Source organism: Eumetopias jubatus, unplaced genomic scaffold, assembly GCF_037043125.1.
Source record: "Eumetopias jubatus isolate StellerSeaLion01/CBP00866 unplaced genomic scaffold, mEumJub1_p1.0 scaffold_10, whole genome shotgun sequence".
Taxonomy (NCBI): Eukaryota; Metazoa; Chordata; class Mammalia; order Carnivora; family Otariidae; genus Eumetopias; species Eumetopias jubatus.
Window position 1 is genome coordinate 81,353,477 of NW_028274816.1, and position 21,946 is coordinate 81,375,422.

General features: G+C 55.1%; 1 protein-coding gene across 1 annotated transcript in view; it reads left to right on the forward strand.

The window, feature by feature from the left end:
- OGFOD3 (2-oxoglutarate and iron dependent oxygenase domain containing 3) overlaps nt 1-21,035 on the forward strand; it is a 21,553-nt gene extending 518 nt beyond the window's left edge. The window contains exons 2-9 of the mRNA XM_028112454.2: nt 1,424-1,641; nt 5,097-5,172; nt 6,157-6,199; nt 8,388-8,452; nt 8,947-9,003; nt 13,868-14,021; nt 17,378-17,501; nt 20,720-21,035. Coding sequence (XP_027968255.1) covers nt 1,424-1,641; nt 5,097-5,172; nt 6,157-6,199; nt 8,388-8,452; nt 8,947-9,003; nt 13,868-14,021; nt 17,378-17,501; nt 20,720-20,856 — 874 coding nt within the window. The 3' untranslated portion in view covers nt 20,857-21,035. The remainder of the gene's footprint in view (nt 1-1,423; nt 1,642-5,096; nt 5,173-6,156; nt 6,200-8,387; nt 8,453-8,946; nt 9,004-13,867; nt 14,022-17,377; nt 17,502-20,719) is intronic.
- The last annotated feature ends 911 nt before the right edge of the window (nt 21,036-21,946 follow it).

Genomic DNA, 21,946 nt, shown 5'->3' on the forward strand with positions numbered 1-21,946 from the left:
CTTGCAGGGGGTTCTCCCTAAAGCTCTCAGAGCCAGGGTGTGTTTTCATCGCTCCAGGAAAAATCGCTGCGCCCCAGTGCTTGCCCAGGGGCCGTGGACCTTGCTCTGAGACTTGGAAAGCAGGCCCCTTCTGTTCTGGCGAGGTTCTCTGGGTGCAGCTTGAGCCAGCTTGCTCCAAACAGGGTGCTCCCCTTGGGCAGACCCCGAGGGGAGTGTTGCATCTGAATCTGGCCGAAGATGCCGTGTCTCTGTGCGTGTGTTGTCGTCGTCTCCCCGCCCCGCCACCACCCCCTTTCTGATTCCTCAACTGCACCGTGGGGAGAAGGGTCGCCGGCAGCTCTGCCTTGCCGGTCAGGGTGCCAATCATTTGCTGCTGAGATGGGCTGGCAGTCTCCTTGCCCCATCTGGAATTTCGGAGGAAGGGAAGTGATGGGCCCACTGGTGTCAGGTGCCCACCCTGGTCTAATTAGAGAAGGCTGGGTGGCCTGGAGGCTGGGCAGCAGTTCTCGGGGTGGGGAATCTTTTTGAGCTGGGTAGACCCCCCGTTCCCCTTCCGGTGTCCATGGTCCCTGTTTAAAATGATCAGGTAGCCACTCAACGTGGTCTGACTGTGCTGTGCCCTCCTTGGGATTTATATATTGGAATTTGTTTTATTCATATAGCACTGCAAAGGGTTGAGGGACATAAAAATAGAAGTCAGACTCCCTGCTTTTCAGGAATTAATTGCATACTTGAAGAAACAGGGCATACCTCCTTAAAAGGGTGCCTTGATCTTTTTTCTTTCTTTTTTTGCGAGTTCTTTGAACCCTACAGTCACCAAGTCTTTCCTAGACAACAGAGTAGACAGCTTCCCATTTACACATGTGCACACAGACAGCTGCACCCATGGGCACATACATGGGTACAGATGTGTGTGCACACGTGCTGCTTCAGCATGGCAGTGAGAAGTGTAGTTAACCCAGGTTGTGCAAAAAGTGTCTTAATTGCAAATTGTTTTCATTGTGCTTCTATTCTCTTTTGGCTGGCTTGTGGTTTTAGTGAAGTGGGCTTGACTCACACTTAGTCTGTGTCCTGTGTGTGGGCATGGGCTCTGGTCCATGGTTTGGGGCAGTCAGTTTCAGTTGCAGGCAATGTGATTGACAGCACAGATTCGGGTTCTTCGTGGGCCTGGAGGGACACTGGCTGGCAGCTCCTCTTGTTGCCAGCACACGGGTCAGATGTGGCTGGGGGCCACCTTCCCCAGCATATTCTCTCAGACTGGCGAGTGCCCCTGGACTGGCTGAGAGTAGCTCCGACCTCCATTACTGCGGAACAGTTTAAGGCTTGTTCTAACTAAGTGGGGGTGCGGTCCCTGGTCATCATGGTCTGTCTTCTCAGCACACATGAGTGCCTTTGGGTGACAGCGTTTGTGTTTTGTCCTCAGCACGAAGAGTGTCCGGGCCCCACGGGAGGTGCCGAGGAAGTGGCTGAGAACCGCCGTCCCAGGGGCCTGTGCCGTGCTTGCCGGGCTGCTGCTCTGGGGCAGTCTGGGGGGTGATGGTGGCATCACTGAGGTCCTGGCTCACCGTGGTGAGATGCTACCAGGCAGGTTCATCGAGGTGCCCTGCTCAGACGACTATGACAGTCACCGAAGGTTTGAAGGTAGGCGATGCTGCTGCAGTCTGGGAGAGAGCAGCACGTCAACATGGAATGCGCTCTTCTGAGATGCGTCTGTGTTCTGCTGCAGTGAATTGGTGGGAATCAGATTGAAAGTGGTGTGGGGGCCAGGGGGTACGGGCGAACTTTCCCTCCTTCAGGTGGGTTAACCCACACCTGGACTGGGAAATGCAGGGGCAGGCCTGCCAGTCACCGAGGTGCCCTGCACTCTGCCGGAGAGACAGTTTGCCTGGAGGGACAACAACAGAATTGGAGAGGTAAGCATGAGAAAGCTGAAACGAGAAAAGGCATTGGCTATAGAGTGTCATAGAGTGTTGTCGCTGCAGAAAATGTCACAACAAGAAATGTCACTACTGGGGACACCTGGGTGGCTCATTTGGTGAAGCGTCTGCCTTCAGCTCAGGTCATGGTCTCAGGATCGAGTCCCGCATCAGGCTCCCTGCTCGGCGGGAAGTCTGCTTCTCCCTCTGCCTGCTGCTCCCTTGCTTGTGCTCTTGCTCGCTCTCAAATAAATAAATAAAATCTTAAAAAAGAAAAAAAAGAAATGTCACTACCAGAAACCCTTCCCCAGGTCAAGTGTCCCATCCTGGTTGGGGGGGCAGGAAGGCAGGAGGGGGCGTGGTGCCCAGAGGCGCCCATGGGGTTCAGCACCCTGGAGAGCCCAGGACCCCAGTGCCAGTGGGTTTTAATTTCCCACACATTCCTCACTGCTGGGCGCTTTCTCCGTTTTAAAAACCTAGCCTGCGCTACTGTCTTAAAGACAGGATTCTGTCAATTTTTTCGTTGAGAGCAATGCTCTGGACTGACCTGGAAGAAGACCGCCCAGTGATCCCACCAAGTGGCGCCTGCGAGCAAGGGCTCCACCTCCCTCGCTGGTATGGGTGCATGTCCTCCCTGTCTCCCTCAGCCTTTCCCTCTCCTGTCCCAGCTTCCAAGGAGGTATTTCTCTGCAGTTAGAACTGAAGTTTCTCTTCTCACGCACTTAATAATTTAGCAACACTAAAAGTTTGCACGAGGGGGTAAGGGGATTGGGAGTTATTATTATTTAACAATGCGGGGTTCCAGTTTGGGAAGCAGAAAAAGTCCTGGAGATGAATAGTGATGATGTTGGCACAACACTATGAATGTAAAATGGTAAATTTTGTATTATGTATATTTCCGCAATACCAAAAAATAGCTGAGGTGTATTTAAAACTTCCGGACTTCTCTCCTGCCCCTCAAGCTGTAGGGGCTTCTACTTTGGGCAAGGGGCTCCTGATGCGATGGAGGCTCGACCCCTGTGGGGGTGTCTGGACAGAGCACTGCACCGTGTGTGTGTGGGGTGTATGTTCATGCCCTGATGAGTCAACCATCCAAAATTCACTTTTTCACCCAAATTATACTCTTGACCCTTACTCACATTGAACACTGTTCCTGCTGGGTTTTAGCAATTCAAAATTCATGGGGTTTTGGTTCTCTTTTTAAAAATCAATTTCTAACTTAATTGCCTTGTAGCTCAATAATATAATCTGTATGATACAGGTCCTTTGATATTGGCTCAGACTTTCTTTTTTTAAAGATTTTGTTTCTTTATTTGACAGAGAGAGACACAGTGAGAGAGGGAACAGAAGCAGGGGGAGTGGGAGAGGGAGAAGCAGGCTTCCCGCTGAGCAGGGAGCCCGATGCGGGGCTCGATCCCAGGACCCTGGGAGCCAAAGGCAGACGCTTAATGACTGAGCCCCCCAGGCGCCCTGAGACTTTCTTTTTTTTTAAGGAATTATTTATTTGAGAGAGAGAGTGCTCACGCGCGTGCACGCATGCTCATGAGCATGTGGGGGAGGGGCAGAGGGAGAGAGAGAGAGAGAGAATCTCAAGCAGACTCCAAGCTGAGCATGGAGCTGGTTGTGGCTTGATGTCACGACCCTGAGATCATGACCTGAGCTCAGACACTCAATCGACTGAGTCACCCAGGTGCCCCTCAGACTTTCTTTTTGACCTAATATGTTTTTGTTAATGTTCTACGTGTACCTGGAAAAACGTTTTCTAACGGTTACATGCAAAGTTCTGCGTGATTCTCCCAGTCTCCTAGTCTGCATCCTCATGGACTTCTGTCTCCTTTGTGCATCAATTACTGAGAGAGGCGAGCAGGCATCTTCACCGTGCCTGTGGGTCTGGCAGCCTCTCCTGACTGGTCTTTCGTGTTGGCTGTTTCATATCTGAGATGATACTATCCGGTGCTATTTGTCATGTCTTCATCTTCCTGGTGAATTGTTCTGTCACTTCTAAACATGACCCTCTTTTCCCCTGTAATGATTCTTTTGTCTTAAAGCACAGTAGTTACACAGATATCACTCTCCAAGCTTTCTTTTGATTATCGTTGTATTTGCTTTTATTTTTTTATCTTTCTGTATTATTTTGTTTAGGGAGTAACCCTTATAAAAAGCATACATGTGGCTTTGGTTTATAATGAAAACACCTGTATCAGTGGGATGGTATTTGGCCTCCTGGAACTGAGGCACCTCTCCCCTGATGGCCCCCAAGTAGAAGTTTATTTTTCCCACACAACAAGGCACAGAGAAAGGCTCCCCAGGCTGGCCTGGTGCTCTGTGAGCCCCTCAGCACTTAGACTCCGTGTGTGGCTCACCTGGTTCCAGGACACTCACTCTACCTCCAGGCACCAGGCTCACGTTCCAGACAGCAAGGGGGGAAGAAGGATGAAAAGCTAGAGGTCAGCCAGCCCAGCCTGTCCTGAGAGTGTCGTTCGGCCTCATCTCATTGGCCAGGACCTGTACGAGGGAGCTGGCCTGCCTTGTGCGCCGAAACACCAGGGGTTTGCTCAGCCCGTCTGTCTCTGATGCTTTGCCTCATCCTAGCCCCATCCACCTGACCCTGGCCTCGGTGCCATCCGAGCTTCTCTACCTCCTGCTCCTAAGCAGCTGCACATCCCGGTTGCAGAGAGTCGGAGGGAGTGCAGGGTGGGACACATGGTAAGCACCTTTGGTGGCAGTGTTTGCCAGGCCCTGGGACAGGACAGTGACCAGAATTACAAGCACAGCTTCAGTGGTCCCCGAAGGGATTTCTCACGGGGGCTTAGGAAGGCTGGATCTGTGGTCCCAGATTGTCATGGATACTGCCTCTGGCTCAGGGATCTCTTCCCAAGGGTAAGCATCTGCCTGGTGTGGAGCCACCAGGAATGTGCTGTGTCCAGCCAGGTGTCAGTATGTCCCACAGAGGATGCACTTACACCAAAAAGATCATTGTTGCCTCTCTGAAATTCATACCTATGTGGGTGTCCTGTATTTTATTTGCCAAATCTGGCCCCCTCATCCTGTGGAAGGCACGGCCCCACAGAGTTCCCCTGGGGAGGGCCACCTATAGGTAAGTCCTCAACAGCTGCAAGTGACCTTGTTGTTCGGATTCAGCTTGGGGTCAGCATCTCATTCTGGCTCCTCTCTCTCCAGGCTGCTCGCCTAGGAAGTGTGGCCGGGGCATCACTGACACCGTCATCACCAGGGACGAAGCCCAGCGGATTCGCAGGTACCCAAGCCTCTTCTGTCCCAAACAAATGGGAAAGTGGGTCTGCAGGACAGGAAGCAGACAGTTTTTACTAAAAACACAATTTAAAGAAATTCATTTAGAATTCCGTAAGAATTTCCTTGCATGCTTCCAAGGGCAAAAGCAGGCTTTTCCAATTTCCAGGAGCAAAGGGTGTTGCCCTCAGTGATGCTGTTGCTGCTGTAACCTGCCAAGGCCTAACCCCTCTTCAGGGGAAGTGGTTCTGACCTGGATAGGAGGTCTAGGGAGATGCTGCCTTCTCAACTGTTCGGGGAGCCCCGGTGGGCACCTGTGTAGACACGCCTCCTGCAGCAGGGGCTCACAAGAGAGTGGTGAAGTCTCTGTGCCTAAGTTGGCTGGGCATTAGCCCTTGGGCCAACCAGCCATGACTGGTGTCGGGGCAGGAAGTCTTACTCAGATACAGCCGACACTGGATTTTTCTTTGTTGGGGTTTTAAAAACAAGATCTTAAAGCTTTGATTTTGCAACAAATTGTTCAGACACAAGAGCTGTTTAGACACAGGTGCAAGGTGGAGCGGCATCTGCCCTCAAGCAGCCTTTGGCCTATGCGCGCAGCTGCCCGTCCAGCAGGGAGATGCTCCTCCTGTTTCTAGATAACAGTGTAGGGGCTCGTTGGGCAGGAGTCACTGGAGTCGGCGTTGACCCATCCCCAGGGACCCAGTGGGAGTAGCTTAGCCCATTTGGGTGGGCACCAGCTCTCAGTGCTAAAGATGGTAATTAAGCCTAGTTGTTTCTAATCTGTCGTATTTAATTAACAAGATGGTGAGGAAATATTACCATTTACTCATTTAGCTTTGAAAATTGAATCCTTTGGTTTGAACTTGTGTTTATATAGCAAATATTAAACAATCTATTAACATTACATGAATCAAGCTGGTTATTTGCCTAGATATACCACAGACAATTCTACTAACTAAATCCTGAATATAATGACCTTCCCCCACAGCATAGCCGAGAAGGGGCTGTCCCTGGGAGGATCTGACGGAGGGGTGAGTTCCTGCTTCAGTTTTCTTTCTGTCCCTTTAACTTGCTGTCCGTCCAGGAGCAAGGAGGCACCAAATGTGCAGGGCTTTGGGGTGTCCCCCCACATCGCCAGTGTGAACAGACCACATTCAGGGGGCACAAGAGTGTCCCCTCTCTTCACAGTGAGTTGCAGCAGCCTGCTCCAGATCTGGGGTCCCCGCTGGGGGCAGGCAGATCTGGTCACAGACAGTGGGCTGACAGAGGGTGAATTAGGAGCCCAGTGAGGAGGGTGGCCAGCCCTGGAAGCGGGAGGGGCTCCTGGGACATGGTGACGCACATGCTCCCCAGTCTCCAGGCTGGAGGCCCCACAGACACGGTGTGGGCACTGTCATCCATGTGTGTGAGAGTGCAGGGGGCCCGGGGGCGGGGGGACGTCCCAGGGGATCTTGTGACCAGTGCGTCCACCCAGAACATGGGGATAGGACCTTATTTGGAAAAGGGGTCCTTACAGATGCCATGAAGTTAAGGGTCTGAAGATGAGATCATTCTGGATTGGGGTGGACCCTAAATCCAATGGCAAAAGTGTCCTTATGCGAGAGAGGCAGAGAGAGATGTGTGGCAGAGGAGAAGCCGCAGGAAGACAGAGGTGGAGGGATGCAGCCATAAGCCAGGGAACCCCTGGAGCCACCAGAAGCTGGAAGAAGCAGGAGGAATTCTCCCTTAGAGCCTTCAGAGGGAGCGTGGCCCTGGCCACAGCTTGATTTTAGGGTCTCTGGCTTCAGTAGCTGTGAGGAGATAAATTCCGGTTAGTTTGAGTCCCCAGTTTGCGGCGATCAGTCACGGCAGCTGCTGGACCAGGGCAGCCCTGTGTCTCATCTGCCTCCTGGGCAGCCCCTGGGGGTCCTGTTCCTATGAGCACCACAAATTAGCTTGCATTCCCATGTGGTGTCCTGAATGTGGGTCTCCACCCAGCGTGTGAAGCTGTGGAAGATACAGTCTTCTCTGCGTTGTTCGGCAATGGCTGAATTATCGCCATCCCGTGGACCCGGATCAGTCCACATGTTTGAAAGTCCTGGGAAGATTAGTTTATGGACTTTGCTAGAATTTCTAAGTATTTCTATGATTATCTGCATGACTTTATTTTATTCTGCAAAATTTCCCCCAGAGTTCCGAAAATTAAGCTCCTTTTATTTCAGTTTGGTTTGATTCAGAGGTAGCCTTTATTAAAAACCCACTTGTGCATGGACTCATCTCTTATCCTTTGTTGGGCCTTCCCCCAGGAAGCTGTCTTGCAGCGAAGGAACCAGATTTGATGCCTTTAAGTTCAGTTAACATTTATTAAGCTCAAATTATGTTCAAACCCCTGGGCTGGTCACTGCACCAATGAGGAGAAATATAGTAGCTTCCGGATAGCATAAAAATGGTCCCTGCTGGTGACCACTTTTCCTGGTTGTGGGGAAGACCCACAGAGGTGGGGTGGGCAGGGGTGCAGAACACTTTGATGGTGTTTTAGAAAGTAGGACCTAGCAATTCCACTTCTGGGGATTTACCCAAGAGAATGAAAGCATCTGTCCACACAGACTTGTCTGCCAGTGTTCAGGGCAGCTTAATTGGTAGTAGCCCCAAACTGGAAACAACCCATGTGGTTGTGTTACCCCAAACCATGGAGTGTCCTCAGCAATAAGATGGGATGGATGTCTGTGGACACAACAGCATGAGCGAACCAGAGTGGTTATGCTGAGTAGAAGCAGTCAGACCCAGAAAGAGTGCATCCCACATGATTACATTCACATATAATTTTGGAAAATGTGCATCAGTCTGAGACGGTAGGAAGCACATCAGTGGTTGCCTGGGTGGGGAGGAGTTGGGGGAGAGAGGCAGGATGGCAGAGGGTACAAGGACATTCTGGGATGTGGTTCTTATCGTGATGGTGGCTCACAGGTATGTGACATCAAAGCTTTATCAAATTGTGCAGCTCATCTGTCCGTTGCACCTCAACAGGGCTGAAGGAGGGAGGGTGGGCGGGGTGTGATTCAGCTACAGTTCACAGGTCTGTGGACTGTTTTCAGAAAATCAGACTGGGCAGGAGAGAACGAGATCTGTCCTGTATGTACCCTGGGTCCCCCCTCTTGAGACCCGGCACGGCCTCCCGGACCCAGGGTGAGGGCGGGCTGGACCTCAAGGCCCCTGCTGCCCTGTGCTCATCTTTTCCAGGCGTCCATCTTGGACTTGCACTCAGGAGCCCTGTCTGTCGGGAAGCACTTTGTGAACCTGTACAGGTGAGAGCCCTGAGGGGCTGCGGCCCTCCCTGCACCCCTGTGCGTTTCCTAGCCGGAACTGGGGGCCGCGGCCCCTCTCCGGGGGCAGGATCCTTGTTCAGCGCGGGGAACAGTCTGGGGCTCCATCGGAGGCTTCTCAGGGGCCTTCTCCGGAAAGCGGGACCTTCCTGCGGCCGAGGGACAGCCAGAGGGAGAGGTGGGAGGCGTGAGAAGCTGGCCAGGCTCTCGGGAGAGCTGGAGAGTCCGCTGGAGAGTCCGCTGGGACTCCGATCCTCCCTGAGGCCAGAGAAGCAGAGATTCCCCCAAGCTTGATGCTCGCGTTGACTTCCGTCCCTTTAATCACGTGGTTATCACTGTAGAAACAGAAAGAGATCAGCGCCCAGAGGAAACAACGAAGCTAAAGGAAATGGGGAAAAGATTCAAAGGTTATAATAAAGCGTTGACAACAGACGTCCATTGAAACGTTACATTTGTTAACAGCCAATTTTTTACAGATACTTTGGAGATAAAATACAAACCGTCTTCTCAGAAGAGGACTTCCAGTTGTACAGGTGAGGAGGAAAGCAGTCATGACGTCAGACGTGGAGGCAGGTGGCGCAGGCTGAGTGGGGAGGGCGGAGGGTCGCTGCCGCGGGAGCCCGCCCAGCCAGGGGCGGAACCCAGGCGCGCCACGCCCAGCACGGTCACGCCCACCCAGCTCCACAGGCCACGCCTGCTCAAGGGCCTAGGCCACTCCCCAGGCTAGGCCACACCCACCCACCCTCTGCAACCATGCCCACCCATCTTCACCCCGCCCACCAGCCCGCGCCACGCCCCTAGACACGCCCACTTGTCCCCACCCACCGTGATCACGCCTTCCCTGACCCTGCCCATCCCACCACAGCACCTAGTCCATGCCCACTGACCACATCCACTCAACCCTTGCCCTCAACGACCACCACCCGGCATCATACCCACCTGACCACCACCCCTCCAGACCACGCCCACCCCGTGTCCACCCCAGCTGAGGGCTTGTGCATATCCCTGGGGTATGTGCCACAGCCCCTGGCTTGTCGTGGGCACATTGTGAGCAGAGGGTCTCACGAAGGCTGAAATGCACAGTTCGCTTTATTAGAGTCCGGGCAGGTGGACGCAGGGGTGGTACCTGTCTGCCCCCGGGGGCCAGGCCAGGGAACCCATGGACCGCATGAGCATCCCCAGAAATACTGAAGGGAGGGGGCTTGTCTGGGTTGGCCTCTTCTCCCAGATCACTTAGGGCCAGTAGGTGGTGCACAGGGCAGCACCTGCCTCAGTCGCTGTGGGTCCAGCCAGGCCATCGAGCCCACATGACCCTGTGGAAGGAGCAGGCCCATGGAGGCCTCGTGGTGCCCCGTCTGTCCAGGGCTGTTCCCTGCCCCTCGCAACAGCTCCGGTGGAGGGAGACCGAGCCAGCCTCAGTGGGTCCAGCAGCTCTTGCAACAGCCCCACGAGCAGCCCAGGGTGCTACAGGGGGCCGTGCCCTCACAAGTCACACCACACATGCTGGCGCCAGGCATGGCCCTCCTGCCCTGACAGCTCCCCTCACTGGGGAGTGGCTTTCTTTAATTAAAACTTATAATTTTTATTTTTATTTTTTTTAAATTTTATTTATTTGACAGAGACAGACACAGCGAGAGAGGGAACACGAGCAGGGGGAGTGGGAGAGGGAGAGGCAGGCTCCTCGCTGAGCAGGGAGCCCGATGTGGGGCTCGATCCCAGGACCCCGGGACCAGGACCTGAGCGGAAGGCAGACACCCAACGACTGAGCCACCCAGGCGCCCCTAAAACTTATAATTTTTAGATAATCAAGACTCACAGACTGTTTGGGGAAATAACACAGGGTGATCCCACGTACCCTTTAGCCAGTTTCCCCCGAGAGCAACAAGTTGGTGTGAGCAGAGCAGGGCATCGCCCCCAGGAACTGGCCCCAGTGCTGCCCGCACCGTCTTGCTCAGAATCCCTGGTTCTACCATACTTGTGTGAGTGTGCAATTCTGTCCCCTGGGGAGACCATGTAAGGGATGCCCGTCACGGTACCGAGCGTCTCGTCGCCACGTGGACCCCATGTTGCCCTTCTGTCCCCTCGGTGCCAGCACCCGTCCCTGACCAGCAGCCAGCGGGCCCGTTGCTACCGTAGCCTCGTGGCCTGGGAACAGCTGCTGCTTCCCCTTGGTGACGTTTCCAGGGAGGCAGCCGGGCTCCTGGTCCAGAGAGAAGCGAAGGGTCGGGGTGAACTTGACATGCAAATAGTAGCGGCATTGAGCGGTGCCCTTGATCCCTGCCACGCACTAGTGACCTCACTGGGTCGGCCCTGAAGTCTGGGCCTGGAGTGAGGCGGGGTTTCGCAGCGCAAAAGGGCCAGGTGACCAGCAGTGCAGGAGCCTGGTCTGCAGTCACCCCGTGACTGGCTTACTGTGTTTACCGTGTTTACTGTTAAGTGAAAAGCATGCGTCAGTATTTTAATGTTCATAAGTTCAAGGCCCTATGAAATGTAAAAATGATCACTGCGGATGAAGGGAAAACAGCGGATTTGTGTCTCATTCGAGTGCGAGCCTGCAGAGAGGAAGGGGTGTCGATCCCACTGCGGTCGGGGACAGCTCGTGGTTGTGCAGAGAACCCAGGGAGAGTCTCACGTATGGAACAGAGTTTGTATTTCTGGAGTGAAAACCCAGTCGGTTGTTGAACTAAGAAGCATGAGCGCCATTGCTGGGCATGTGGGTGCTAGAGGAGGTGGCTGCCAGGAGGCTGCCACGGAGGCATGGAACGCAGACTTCATCAGGACGTTCGTTGTGTTCCGTCAGAGCTGAGGGTTTAGTAAATGAGATTGGTAGTTATCAATGAGGAAAAATGGAAGGAACCAATTAGTTTCACACAGTAAAACAATTATTAAAATAATAACTGGGGCACCTGGATGGCTCAGCTGGTTAAGTGTCCGACTCTGATTTCAGCTCAGGTCATGATCTCAGGGTTGTGGGATTGAGCCCTGCGTTGGGCTCCACGCACAGCCGGGAGTCTGCTTGAGATTTTCTCTCCCTCCACCCCTCCCCCTGCTCACAACAGCTCTCTCTCTTAAAATAATGAAATCTTTAAAAAATAATCATAATAATAACCCAATCACTAAAACTTCTCAAAATAGATTCTCAAATAGTGTTGTCAAGGAAATGGCAGTGTTTAGAAGGTGCCATTGGAATCTTTTTTCTAACTTTATCTATTCCGTTGTTAAAAATAATTGAGCATTCTGAGACATGACAACAGTATTACCAGCATGAGATCTCAGCCTGATCTCATTTATGGTCTAGATCATCACAGAACATTTCTGCTGGACCAAGAGAGTGAGGTTTGGGGACTCTCGAGGCCATGGCGATGTCATGGTCAGAAGAGCTGCCCGTCTCCCACAAAAGCATTCTGATAATTCACACAAAATACAAAATGCTCTGCTCTGCATGTCTTGTGAGCTGGAAGGAAAGCTTTGAGGTTGGCTTTATGGTTAATGTTCAGGGTGAGAAATTCCCGGAACTCCACCTCGGGTTATTACAGAGGTGGTCAGTGTGCCCCCGGGAGCAGGGCTCCTGCTGCTCTTGGTGCCACGTCCACGTGGTTTCATCGGACTCTGAGCCATCTCTGGACGTGCTGAAGGTAAAACGTCTGCTTGCTTCCCGTGTTTTCTGGCTGTCATGTCTGCTGACCTCAGGGAGAGTGTGCAGCGTGACATGCAGTGACCAGAACTGAAAACTGGAGGACTGCCCGGGGCGGGCCCCCAGGAGCCCAGGAGGAGCACCATCACCTCATTAATGTGCTATCCACAGAGTGTGTGGTTTGATGACAGAGTGAAGGAATGCCACGAGCCTGTAAGTTCTTTCGGTTCGTTGAACTGGGACATTTGGCTAAACACTGTTGGCAAAGCTTTGTGCATTGAAGGTGAACAAAGATGAAGACAACAAAGCCCACAAAAAATTCTGACATTCTCAGAAGTAGTTTTTCTGACTTGGCTGATAAGAGCTGCTGAGCGCACACTTATCTCCTACCCTGTTGAAGGGTTAGAAGCATTCTGAATGTAGTTGTTGGCCCAGCAGAAGTTCCATGAACATCGCTGATGGTAGAGTGCTTGCTCTACTTACTGAAATGAGTTTAAGGGGGTCCCAGGAAAAGTCTGGTGCGCCCCCAGTTGGCTCCCTGCGGAATGGGAGCACCCTTTGGCTAGTGGTGTGCATGTTGAAGCATCAGCCAGTGGTTTGGAAATGTTGCAACGATACCCTGTTGTGCTGGAGCTACATCATTTGTGGAGCTAGACCTAGTTCCATACGTGTGCATGCAGGTACATGGGTAGGCACCTGTATGTGTAGGCGCGTGTGGGTAGGTACCTGAGTCTCGCAGACATGTGCATATGTAGGGTGTAAGTTTGTATGCTGCGTGTGTAAGGGTGTAAGTTTGGTGTGTGTAGGTAGGTCTCTGTGCACACGTGTGTACAGGCATGTAAATCTGTATGTGCGTGTAGGTAGGTACGTGTACATGTGTGTAAGGTGTAAGTTTGTATTATATGTAGGTAGGTCCGTGTGCACGTGTGTGTAGAGGCATGTAAGTTTGTATGGTGTGTGTAGGTAGGTCTGTGTGCACACGTGTGTAGGGTGTGTGTATGGTGTGTGTAGGTAGGTCCTTGTGCACGTGTGTGTAGAGGCGTGTAAGTTTGTATGGTACGTGTAGGTAGGTCAGTGTGCATGTGTGTAGAGGCATGTAGGTAGGTGGGTAGGCAGCAGGTGTCATGTGTCTACCTGAAAGATGGGGGTCAACCCGTCTAGCACTGCTCCCCTGCATCTGGCCTCCCACAAGGAGATGGCTCCCTGGAGCTCGGCTGTGCAGGTCAGCAGCGGTCCAGGCAGAGGTGGTGCCCCCGCCATGGATGCCGATGTGGGGGACAATGCCCCATTGCACCTCACCCCACAGCTGCGTGTGCAGGGCTTGGAGCCCAGCCCCCTGGACGTGCGAGGAAGGGGCCAGTGTCTCCACAGGGTGCCACACCTCTGCTGTGGCAGGCAGTGGCCCCAGCCCCTGACCGTGCACACTGTAGCTCCCAGTGAGGGTCGAGGTCCTCCTCCAGGCCTCTCTGCCCTGCTCAGGAACACGCACACCCTATGCAGAGGGCTGCTCTCCCCCTCTGAGTGTCCTCAGCGGGCCTGGTGCCATGGCCATTCCTGCAAGGAATCGGTGCTCAGTTCCCGGTCCTGCACGTGGTGTCCCTTCACACAGGCCCAGGCTGCTGGGTGTGTGTCTGTCCGTCTGGCGGCTTTCCTGTAATCCATGTCTTTTTGCAGCGTGGCACTGTGTGGGCTCTGTGGGACCTGTGGAGAGTTCTCTCCAGAGGCTGCACTGCTCCTGGGTGATGCGTGTGTCCTCCCAACAGGGACGTGCGGCAGAAGGTCCAGCTCACGATCGCCCAGGCTTTTGGCATCAGTGCGTCTTCACTGTACCTGACAAAGCCCACATTCTTCTCCCGCATCAACAGCACCCAAGCCCGGACGGCTCACGACGAGTATTGGCACGCACACGTGGACAAGGTGAGCACCTGCTCTTCGGCACAGGTGCCAGGGGCTTGTCTGTGGCTGCCCGAGCTGGCTCTGCCTGGGCTTCTGAGCATCTACCCTGTGGCGTTTCTGTGGTTGGGATTTTAGATGTCTTCCTCTCTGACATTTGGGGTGGACCCTAAACCCTGTGGAACCCCGTGGATGTCATCAAGGAGGTAAAACCCGTCCCCATGGGACGGTGAAATGTGCACTAGGAAGTGGTGGGCACCATGGCACCCTGTCCTCCGTGGCTGCCTCCGCTGGAGCTGCGAGCTCCACCGTGTGCCACCCAGGCAGCCTCTGTCATCTCCACAGCTGCAGGTGGCCTCCCCTTGGGCCTGCCCTCCGCCCATATCCTGCCTCTTCACGGGAAGATCTCTCGACCACTCAGGATCTTCTGGATCTCCCGTCCTTGATCTCTGTTGCACAGGCCCAGCTAATCAGTGATCTAGACCCGCTGAGTTGGAGCCCATCCCCATCTGTACTGCAGCCATGTCCCCCCGTGTTCTCAGCATGCTGCTGGGGGACACCTGAGGGCTGCAGGTGTGCTCAGGTGACCCAGGACCATCCCTTGTGTCCCTTGATGCTAGAACGAAAGAAGCAAGTGAAAAATACCGGGAAAGCTTGGGATGAGTGATGAGGGCAGCTTGGGACGCATGCTTGCAAATGGGGCTTCAGCTCTGCAACCCAGCCAGATGCTCAGCCTTTGTTAAATCTCGACTGAGCTGACGGAGGCAGCACCATGCATGGCCATGAGCACAAGGGTGTGATTAGTGAAACCGAGGACCCCAATATGTAATCAGTTCAAGCCAGCTTAAATGGAAGTGGCGTCTTTGGCCAGGGGCTCCCAGCGGGCCAGCGATGCTCTGGGGGCTCCCCAGACTCAGGGTGGGACTGCGGGATTTCTGGCCTCACAGCCGGAGGCCCAGTGTCGGCTTGCAGTGTGTTCGGACGCCAGTCTGGTTCCACTGTGGTCCAGCCCATCCCCTTGCCCCTCATGGCTCAGGCAGCTGTTGGTCTGTTGGTAACCACCGCCGATCGTCACTGCACCAGGAGACAGGTGCCACCTTGGCTGTGAGACAATCACAGACGTTGCAGGGGCAGAAGTGGTTGTCATGGTGCTGATGGCAAAGACGATGTGTGTGGAGGATGGACGGGTACGTACAGCATACGGAGAAGGGAGCCCCCGCCATGGGCCGGAGCCCAGGAAGATCTCCTGCACGAAGGAAGAACAGCCCTCCACCCACCAGGAGGAGTCCGTTCAGGAGAAACAACACTGAGCGCGGCCTGGCTGCGTTCTCGAACTTTGAAGATAATACTCTTCAGGCGGGAAGAGACTGGCCACCAGTCACACGTCGGCAGCCTCAGGCTCTCCAGAGCGATGCTCAGAGCCAGGAGGCCATGGAAGGGTCTGCAGGAGCAGGGGTCACACGAGCAGCCATGGGCTGCTCACGTGTGGACTTGGCAAAAAGATGTCCTCAGACACAAGAGAACTCTGGAACGTGGCATCTGCTCCTCATCCACGAGGCTCTTGTCTCCAGCTCAGGAACAGAGACACCCCCACCACTCCCAACCAGGTCCCTGCTTTTCACGCGAGTTCTGAGGGTTCCTCTGCAGTATCTGGGGGTGGGCGGGTAGGAGAGGGTCAGGCTCCTGGACTCCCCACCCACTGCACTGGGGTCTCTCTCAGGTTTTACGTGGCTCACATACGGTTTTGATGGACATGAGGTTCACTGTGGAAGCTGCTCAAGAAGCCCAGCCCTGGGAGATTCGCAGGCTTATCCCTCTGGTGTTTGTTAGGAGAAGGGATTCTGGACAAGGGGAACCTGAGTCGGGGTCTTAGTGGCGGATGTGGAGCTGAGCCCAGGTGTATAGGAATCCAGCCTCACGTTGCATGGTGCCAAGTTTGTGAGGGGATGACATTGCTCTTGGTCACCATGGCAGCTTTGCTGGTCGGCCCCCCTCCCATCAGGAGGTGACTGTTGTCATGGTGATGGGGTAGAGATGGTTGCAGGAGGAGAAGGCTTTTTGAGCCTTGATCAAATACGGCACATGAGATTGGCCTGGGGCTTCTGAGTCGTTCCCAGGATGCCTACAGGTGTCAATAGAATCATGTAGACTGGCTGTCAGCCCGGCGGCTTAGAGGAGGGAGTCGGGCTGTGCACCAGGGCTGGGGGGCGATGGTTTGGACTGCAGTTCTTAGGCCCTTCCGTTTATCTCTTACCCCACACTTGCTAATTGAACGATTCATCAGCCTGGAAAATGTTATTATGTGATTAAAATTCCTTGTTTGTTGCACATCACAATCTTTGCATGAAAAGAATGCGTATCTCGGTAATTCCCTTTATTAACCAGATCCCGATCTGTGTGAGTGAGCCCTTGGAGAAGTGCAGTCAGCTTCTCCTCAGCAGCCTGAGGTTTTAAACCAAATCCTGCAGATGACACCTTGAGAAAACAGCATCTCCACGTGGTGCCCCTTGTCTGCCCTGGTCAGGAACAGTGCCTCGCCTCCCAGACTTCAGGGCGTCTGAGGGAACAAATGATAGCCGCCCCCTGTTTACGTCCCTCCGTCCAGGCCAGGGGTGGGGGTCGGTTATCAGAGGGTCCGTGCTCAGACAAGCCCGCAGCCAGACCCCGTCCTTCACCATCTGCTTTGCACTGCCCGCGCGGTCTTCCCAAAGAGCGCCTACGCAAAGAGGCTCACGCACTAAAGGGCAGACACTGTAGGGTCCGCCCGATGAGGACCCTGGGGTCGTCAGAGATGGAGACAGAGACAGAAGGGCGGGTGCCAGGAGGCGGGGGGGCGGGAGTGAGTGTTTAATGGGGATGGTGTCAGTTTGGGAAGATGCCAGGTGAAGTACTGGGGATGGACAGTGGGGATGTGGCTGCACAACTCTGATGCGCTTCGTGCCCCTGGCTAAAATGGCACATGTATTTACTACAGTTAGAAGCAAAGGTTGGGGCTGCCCCACACGTGAAGAAAGAGCGAGAGCACTTGTTGCCGCGTTTGTTCGTGTGCGGACGTGGGAGGTGGGAGCTGCCGCTTAGCGGGTGACACGGCCGCTGTCCCGGGAATCGCTGTGGCTCGGGCTTGTCGGCCGAGCGTCCGCATGTGCTGCCTTTGCCGGGAGACGGCTGCCCGCATCTGAGCTGTGCGGGAGCCCCAGGCAAAAGCACATGACCGCAGGCCTGACCGCGGTGTGTCTGCGGTCAGGAAGGCAGCCGGCGGCCTCATTTAGGAGGCGGACATGTGTTGTTGACCAACCTCGGAAGCGTGAGCACGGCCTTCTGGGCTGGTGTGCCCCACGGGTGCCCGGATGCTGATGTGCTCCCTCGTGCTCTGCCTGCAGGTGACCTATGGCTCCTTCGATTACACCTCACTGCTCTACCTCTCCGACTACCTGGACGACTTCGGCGGGGGCCGGTTTGTGTTCATGGAGGAGGGGGCCAACAAGACGGTGGAGCCGAGAGCAGGTAGGACCCTCAGGTGGCAGCCCTGGGCTTGCAGGCAGCTGGACAAGCCATCCATCTGCTGGCCCTGGACACGCCCACTGCCCTAGGTCACTGCCGCACAGCACAGCCGACCTCCGAGCCCCCCACTCCCTGCAGTGCATTCCCGCTCTGTCCCTCCCCAGAGGTACAGTTCCTGACCTAACTGGGACCTGCCTCCCCAGACCAGGTGGTCTTGGAGCCCCCAGGGCCCCCAGCACGGCACGGACACTCAGAGCGGCCCCGTGAGCGTGTGCTGAGCCGAGGGACCGTCCCCTCCCTTCCTGGCGCTTGTGGGGAAGGGTGGGGTCACGGCCGCAGCCACGACTCCCAGAGACTCACAGGCAGAGCCCGGACACCTGGTCCAGGGCCCTGGGCCATGCCGTCCCCCTGTGGCCACGTCTCACCTGTTCTGTGGCATTGCGCTCACTTGCTCACTGGGCGCCCACCTGGTGGGAGCCCAGTCAGACCAGGGAGGCTGCCCACCTGGGTTGGCTCAGAATGTTCCTGCCGGCTGTGGGACCAAGCCAGTGGGTCCAAACCGCTCCCTGTCGAAGCTCTGAATGGGACACGCAGTAGCGTGGAAATCGAAGGTGTAAAAAGGGAATTAAGCAGCTCAGGGTTTGCTCTCCTCCCTCTGTGGGTGAGCACGGGAAGAGGTGCAGACCCCGCTCAGTCAGCGGGCAGGAGGGGCCTCCAGACACCCTGCAGCTCCGGCAGTTTGATGGATTAAGAACCAGAGAAGCTTCTGGTGCTAAGGCCGGGTGTCACCTGTCACTGCTTTCGAGAGGCACCCTTGTGGCCCAAGAGGGAAAGGACGTGAAGGGTTACACAAACTGAGATTATTTCCCATTTTTGGTTACTCCGTTGCTGAGCTAAATCTTATTTTAAGTCATTTACTGAAGAATGTAAAAAGCCAGAAAGTACCTTTCTCTGAATTCTGAAATGTTTCACGTTTATAGAATCAGGTGGGCAGTATTGTTCAGACAGCTTGATGTTCCCCTAGGGGACATGGCCCTGGGGGACCCGCCCTCCGGTGTCAGTGTTACTGTGTTTGGTGCTGGCGGTGCCAGCCTGCTGGCCACCACACAGATGATGACTTCATCCTCTGCTGGTAATCTCCTCGTGGTTCTGGTGACAAGCAGCCTGCCACTGGGGTCTTGCAGAGCACTTCTGTAGTGCCGGTGCTTATCTGCACCACTGCGCACTTCCCGGCTCCGTTGCTGGGCTGCACACAGGAAGCGCAGCGGGGCTCCGGCAGGACCGCACGGCCCGAGTCGCACTTTTCTCCACAGGTCATCACACCGGCGTTTGGGGGGCCTGAGAATCTCTTTCCAGGTGGACAAGATGGGGGTCTGCCGGGTTATTTTATAACACTCCCTCTGTCCCGTCCCCGCCTGTGGCTCAGCGAGGCTGGTCTGTGCCCACAGACGTCACGGGAACCGGTGTTTGCCGGGCGAGAGATGCAGCGCGGCCCGCCCACCAACGAGGCCACATGAAAGTTGGCATCCGTTCCTTACACAGTGTCCTCGGCCTCCTGGGAAATCCACAGGAAAATAGCCACAGCGCCTCACACCTTCCCACTTACTCGTGCTTCCAGGACCCTCCCTGTAGACCCGGTTTCCAGTGAGGACCGTTTTCCTTCAGTCTTCATGCGTCACACCCCTGGCAGCGGCTCTCCTGAGAATGTCCACATGTCTCCTTTTCGCACGGGCATCTTCACTGACTGTGAAATTCAGGACTGATAGCATTTTCCTTTCTCTTTATAAACATCATTCCTTTATTTGGGTTCCATTCTTGCTGAGAGTTGCCATCACCGGGTCACTGTCTTTTTTCTCTGCTGTTTCCAAGATTTTCCCAAATCTTTCATTTCATCCGTTCCACGGTGTTGGGCCTCGGCGTGGACTTATTTATATTTATGCCACTTGGAGTTTGCTGTGCTTATTGGACTAAAAGCCAGAGGTTTTCGTCATGTCGGGGAAAGTTGGGTCATCATTTCCTCAAGTCCTCCTTTTCTGCCCCAATATTAATTTCTTTCTCGGAGGCTCCAGCAGCATGAATGGTGGGAGGCCTCGTACTGTCCCAAGGTCTCTGTTTGCAAACTGTGCCGACGCACGGGGAGGGACATGAAGACCCCCACTCTTACTGTGTGTCAACAGACACTTCATTGCCATGTCCTTCTGCACAGGGGGCAGAGGCCGTGGACGGGCGTGCACACAGGCCTGGCTGCTTGTCCGGTGGCTCAGGTTTGAATCAAAGTGCAAGAGACTGAGGACAGGATGTCTTTTTAAAAATGTGAGTCTCAGAGAGTGTTGTGCGCGTGGCTTGCTCTGGGAAAGAGCGTTTCCTTCGCGGGGACGGCGCCATGTGTGAGCTCCAAGAGCCCCCGGGCTCACACTCACAGGGCTTCCGCTGTGTCCACGATTTCTTTTGCTCTGTTGTTCCCAAGCAGAGTCCAGTTCTTTGCTTACAACGAGAAAGCAGCGCACGTCTGAGATGGACTTTCTTTCCTTTGCAAAAATTATGGTTGAGTTGCAAGTACGAAGGAAGCAGTCGCGTTTCCAGCAGTAACTTCGAAGGGAAATGCAGTTGCCATGGTGCCTGCCGAACCCCAGTTTCCTCCCCTACGGCTTTGCAACGGTCAGCTCCCTTGTAGAAAAATCTGCGGTGCTGTGTGCAAGGCCAGTTAGAGACGGAAGCCAGTGAACGTGGAATTGTCTGTTGACGGTTGGAGGATCCCCTCCTCTTGACTCAGAAGCTGCCTCTCCCCGCGTGTTTGCCTTTTGTCCCCACTTGATGGGAGCTAACGAGGCGAGGCACTTGACGTTGTCTTGACGCATCTTCCCCGATTCTTGGTTAAAGCTTTGCCATCACTCTGCAGGGTTTGGTTTTGTTTGACGTGGGATTAGAAGTAAGATCCCAAGCGTCAGACCTGAAAGGCTGTGAGGGGTGGGCCTGGGGCGGTCCCCTGGCTTGGCGGGGCACCCTGGGCAGCGGCAGGACCTCGCCCCCAAGTCTGGGCCCACCTACCGCAAAGAGGGCCGGGACAGGGGCTGGGGGGCCCCTCACCCCCAGCGGCCTCGCCTGCTTTGCCTCCTGCTACAGCCATTCCATGGCGGGCGGGCCTGTCCCATTCTCCTCGTTTGCTGCGTCAGGGCCGGCCGTATGTGTGGCCTCCTGGTCACTTCTCTCTTCTGTCCCAGGTCGGGTGTCCTTCTTCACCTCGGGGTCCGAGAACCTGCACCGTGTGGAGAAGGTCCACTGGGGCACCCGTTACGCCGTCACCATCGCCTTCACCTGCAACCCGGACCACGGCATTGCAGACCCCGTGTTCACGTAGCCCTGGCCACGGCGCCCTCCCTGGGAGCAGCCACGCCGGACAGATGCCCCTGCCGCCGGTTCGGCCCATTTCCATTGAACAAGGTGCCTTATGAATCACCCGGATGTTGATTTGCTGCTGTACTAATCGTTTCTCGTCTGTAAGTAAATTAGGGGAAGCGGCTCTTCACCTCCCAAGCACCTGTGTGTTTGATTCAGTGTGCTGTCAACGTCAGGCCCAGAAATCAGCAGTGAGCCGACGTACCCTCCTGCCTTCAGGAGGGATCCCCGGGCCCTGAGTGGAAATTCCCATTTGTGAATAGATAGTCATTCGCCCGGGCCTCATCCAAATTTGGAAACCACCGCGGCCCATTGAAGACCGACTTTGAAATGTGGACCATGCCATGGTCTGTAGAGCAGGTCCAGGGCGTGGGCAGCTCTGGGAGACAGGTGCGGGCCGAGGACCTAAGACACCAGTGACGTGAGTCCTGCCGGACACAGCATCCTCCTGAGACCAAGCCGGTCACACTGCACGTGGGCGCCCTGCACGTGCCCCGGCAGTGCTGTGTGGGAAGGCAGGGCGCGGGTGCCCGGGGGGCAGACCGTGTGTGTAACCTGGGGAGGCAGCGGCAAGGGACCAGGCAGTAGGACAGACGGGAAGCAATAGCAGATTGAAGCCAAGCAGGGGAGCACCAGTGGGCTGAGGTCCGTTAACCTCAGGCCCCCAGGCTCCGGGAGGCCGAAGGGGAGGCAGGGAGCATCGTCCGTGGCACATCCAGTCCCTTTTGGGCTGACTGACACTGTAAATACCAGTTTTTCACTTGATCTTGAGTTCCAGGAGAAGCAGGCATAGACCGCCAGCCCTGAATCCACTTTGTTGGGCCCCTGCTCCCCCCGGGAAGGGCTTTGCGGGCTCTGGTTTACCATCCCAGCCTCCCGCCTCCCCTTTGCTCCCACCTGAACCAACCTTCCCCACCCATTGCCTGCTGAGCCCCACAGAATGGCAGGGGAGGGTCCGCACCCAGTGGCCAGGACGGGTGCCTGAGCCCCGTCCCCCCACAGATGTGCAGGCCACGCCGTGACATTGCTCAGCACCTTTGAGGCCAGGTCAA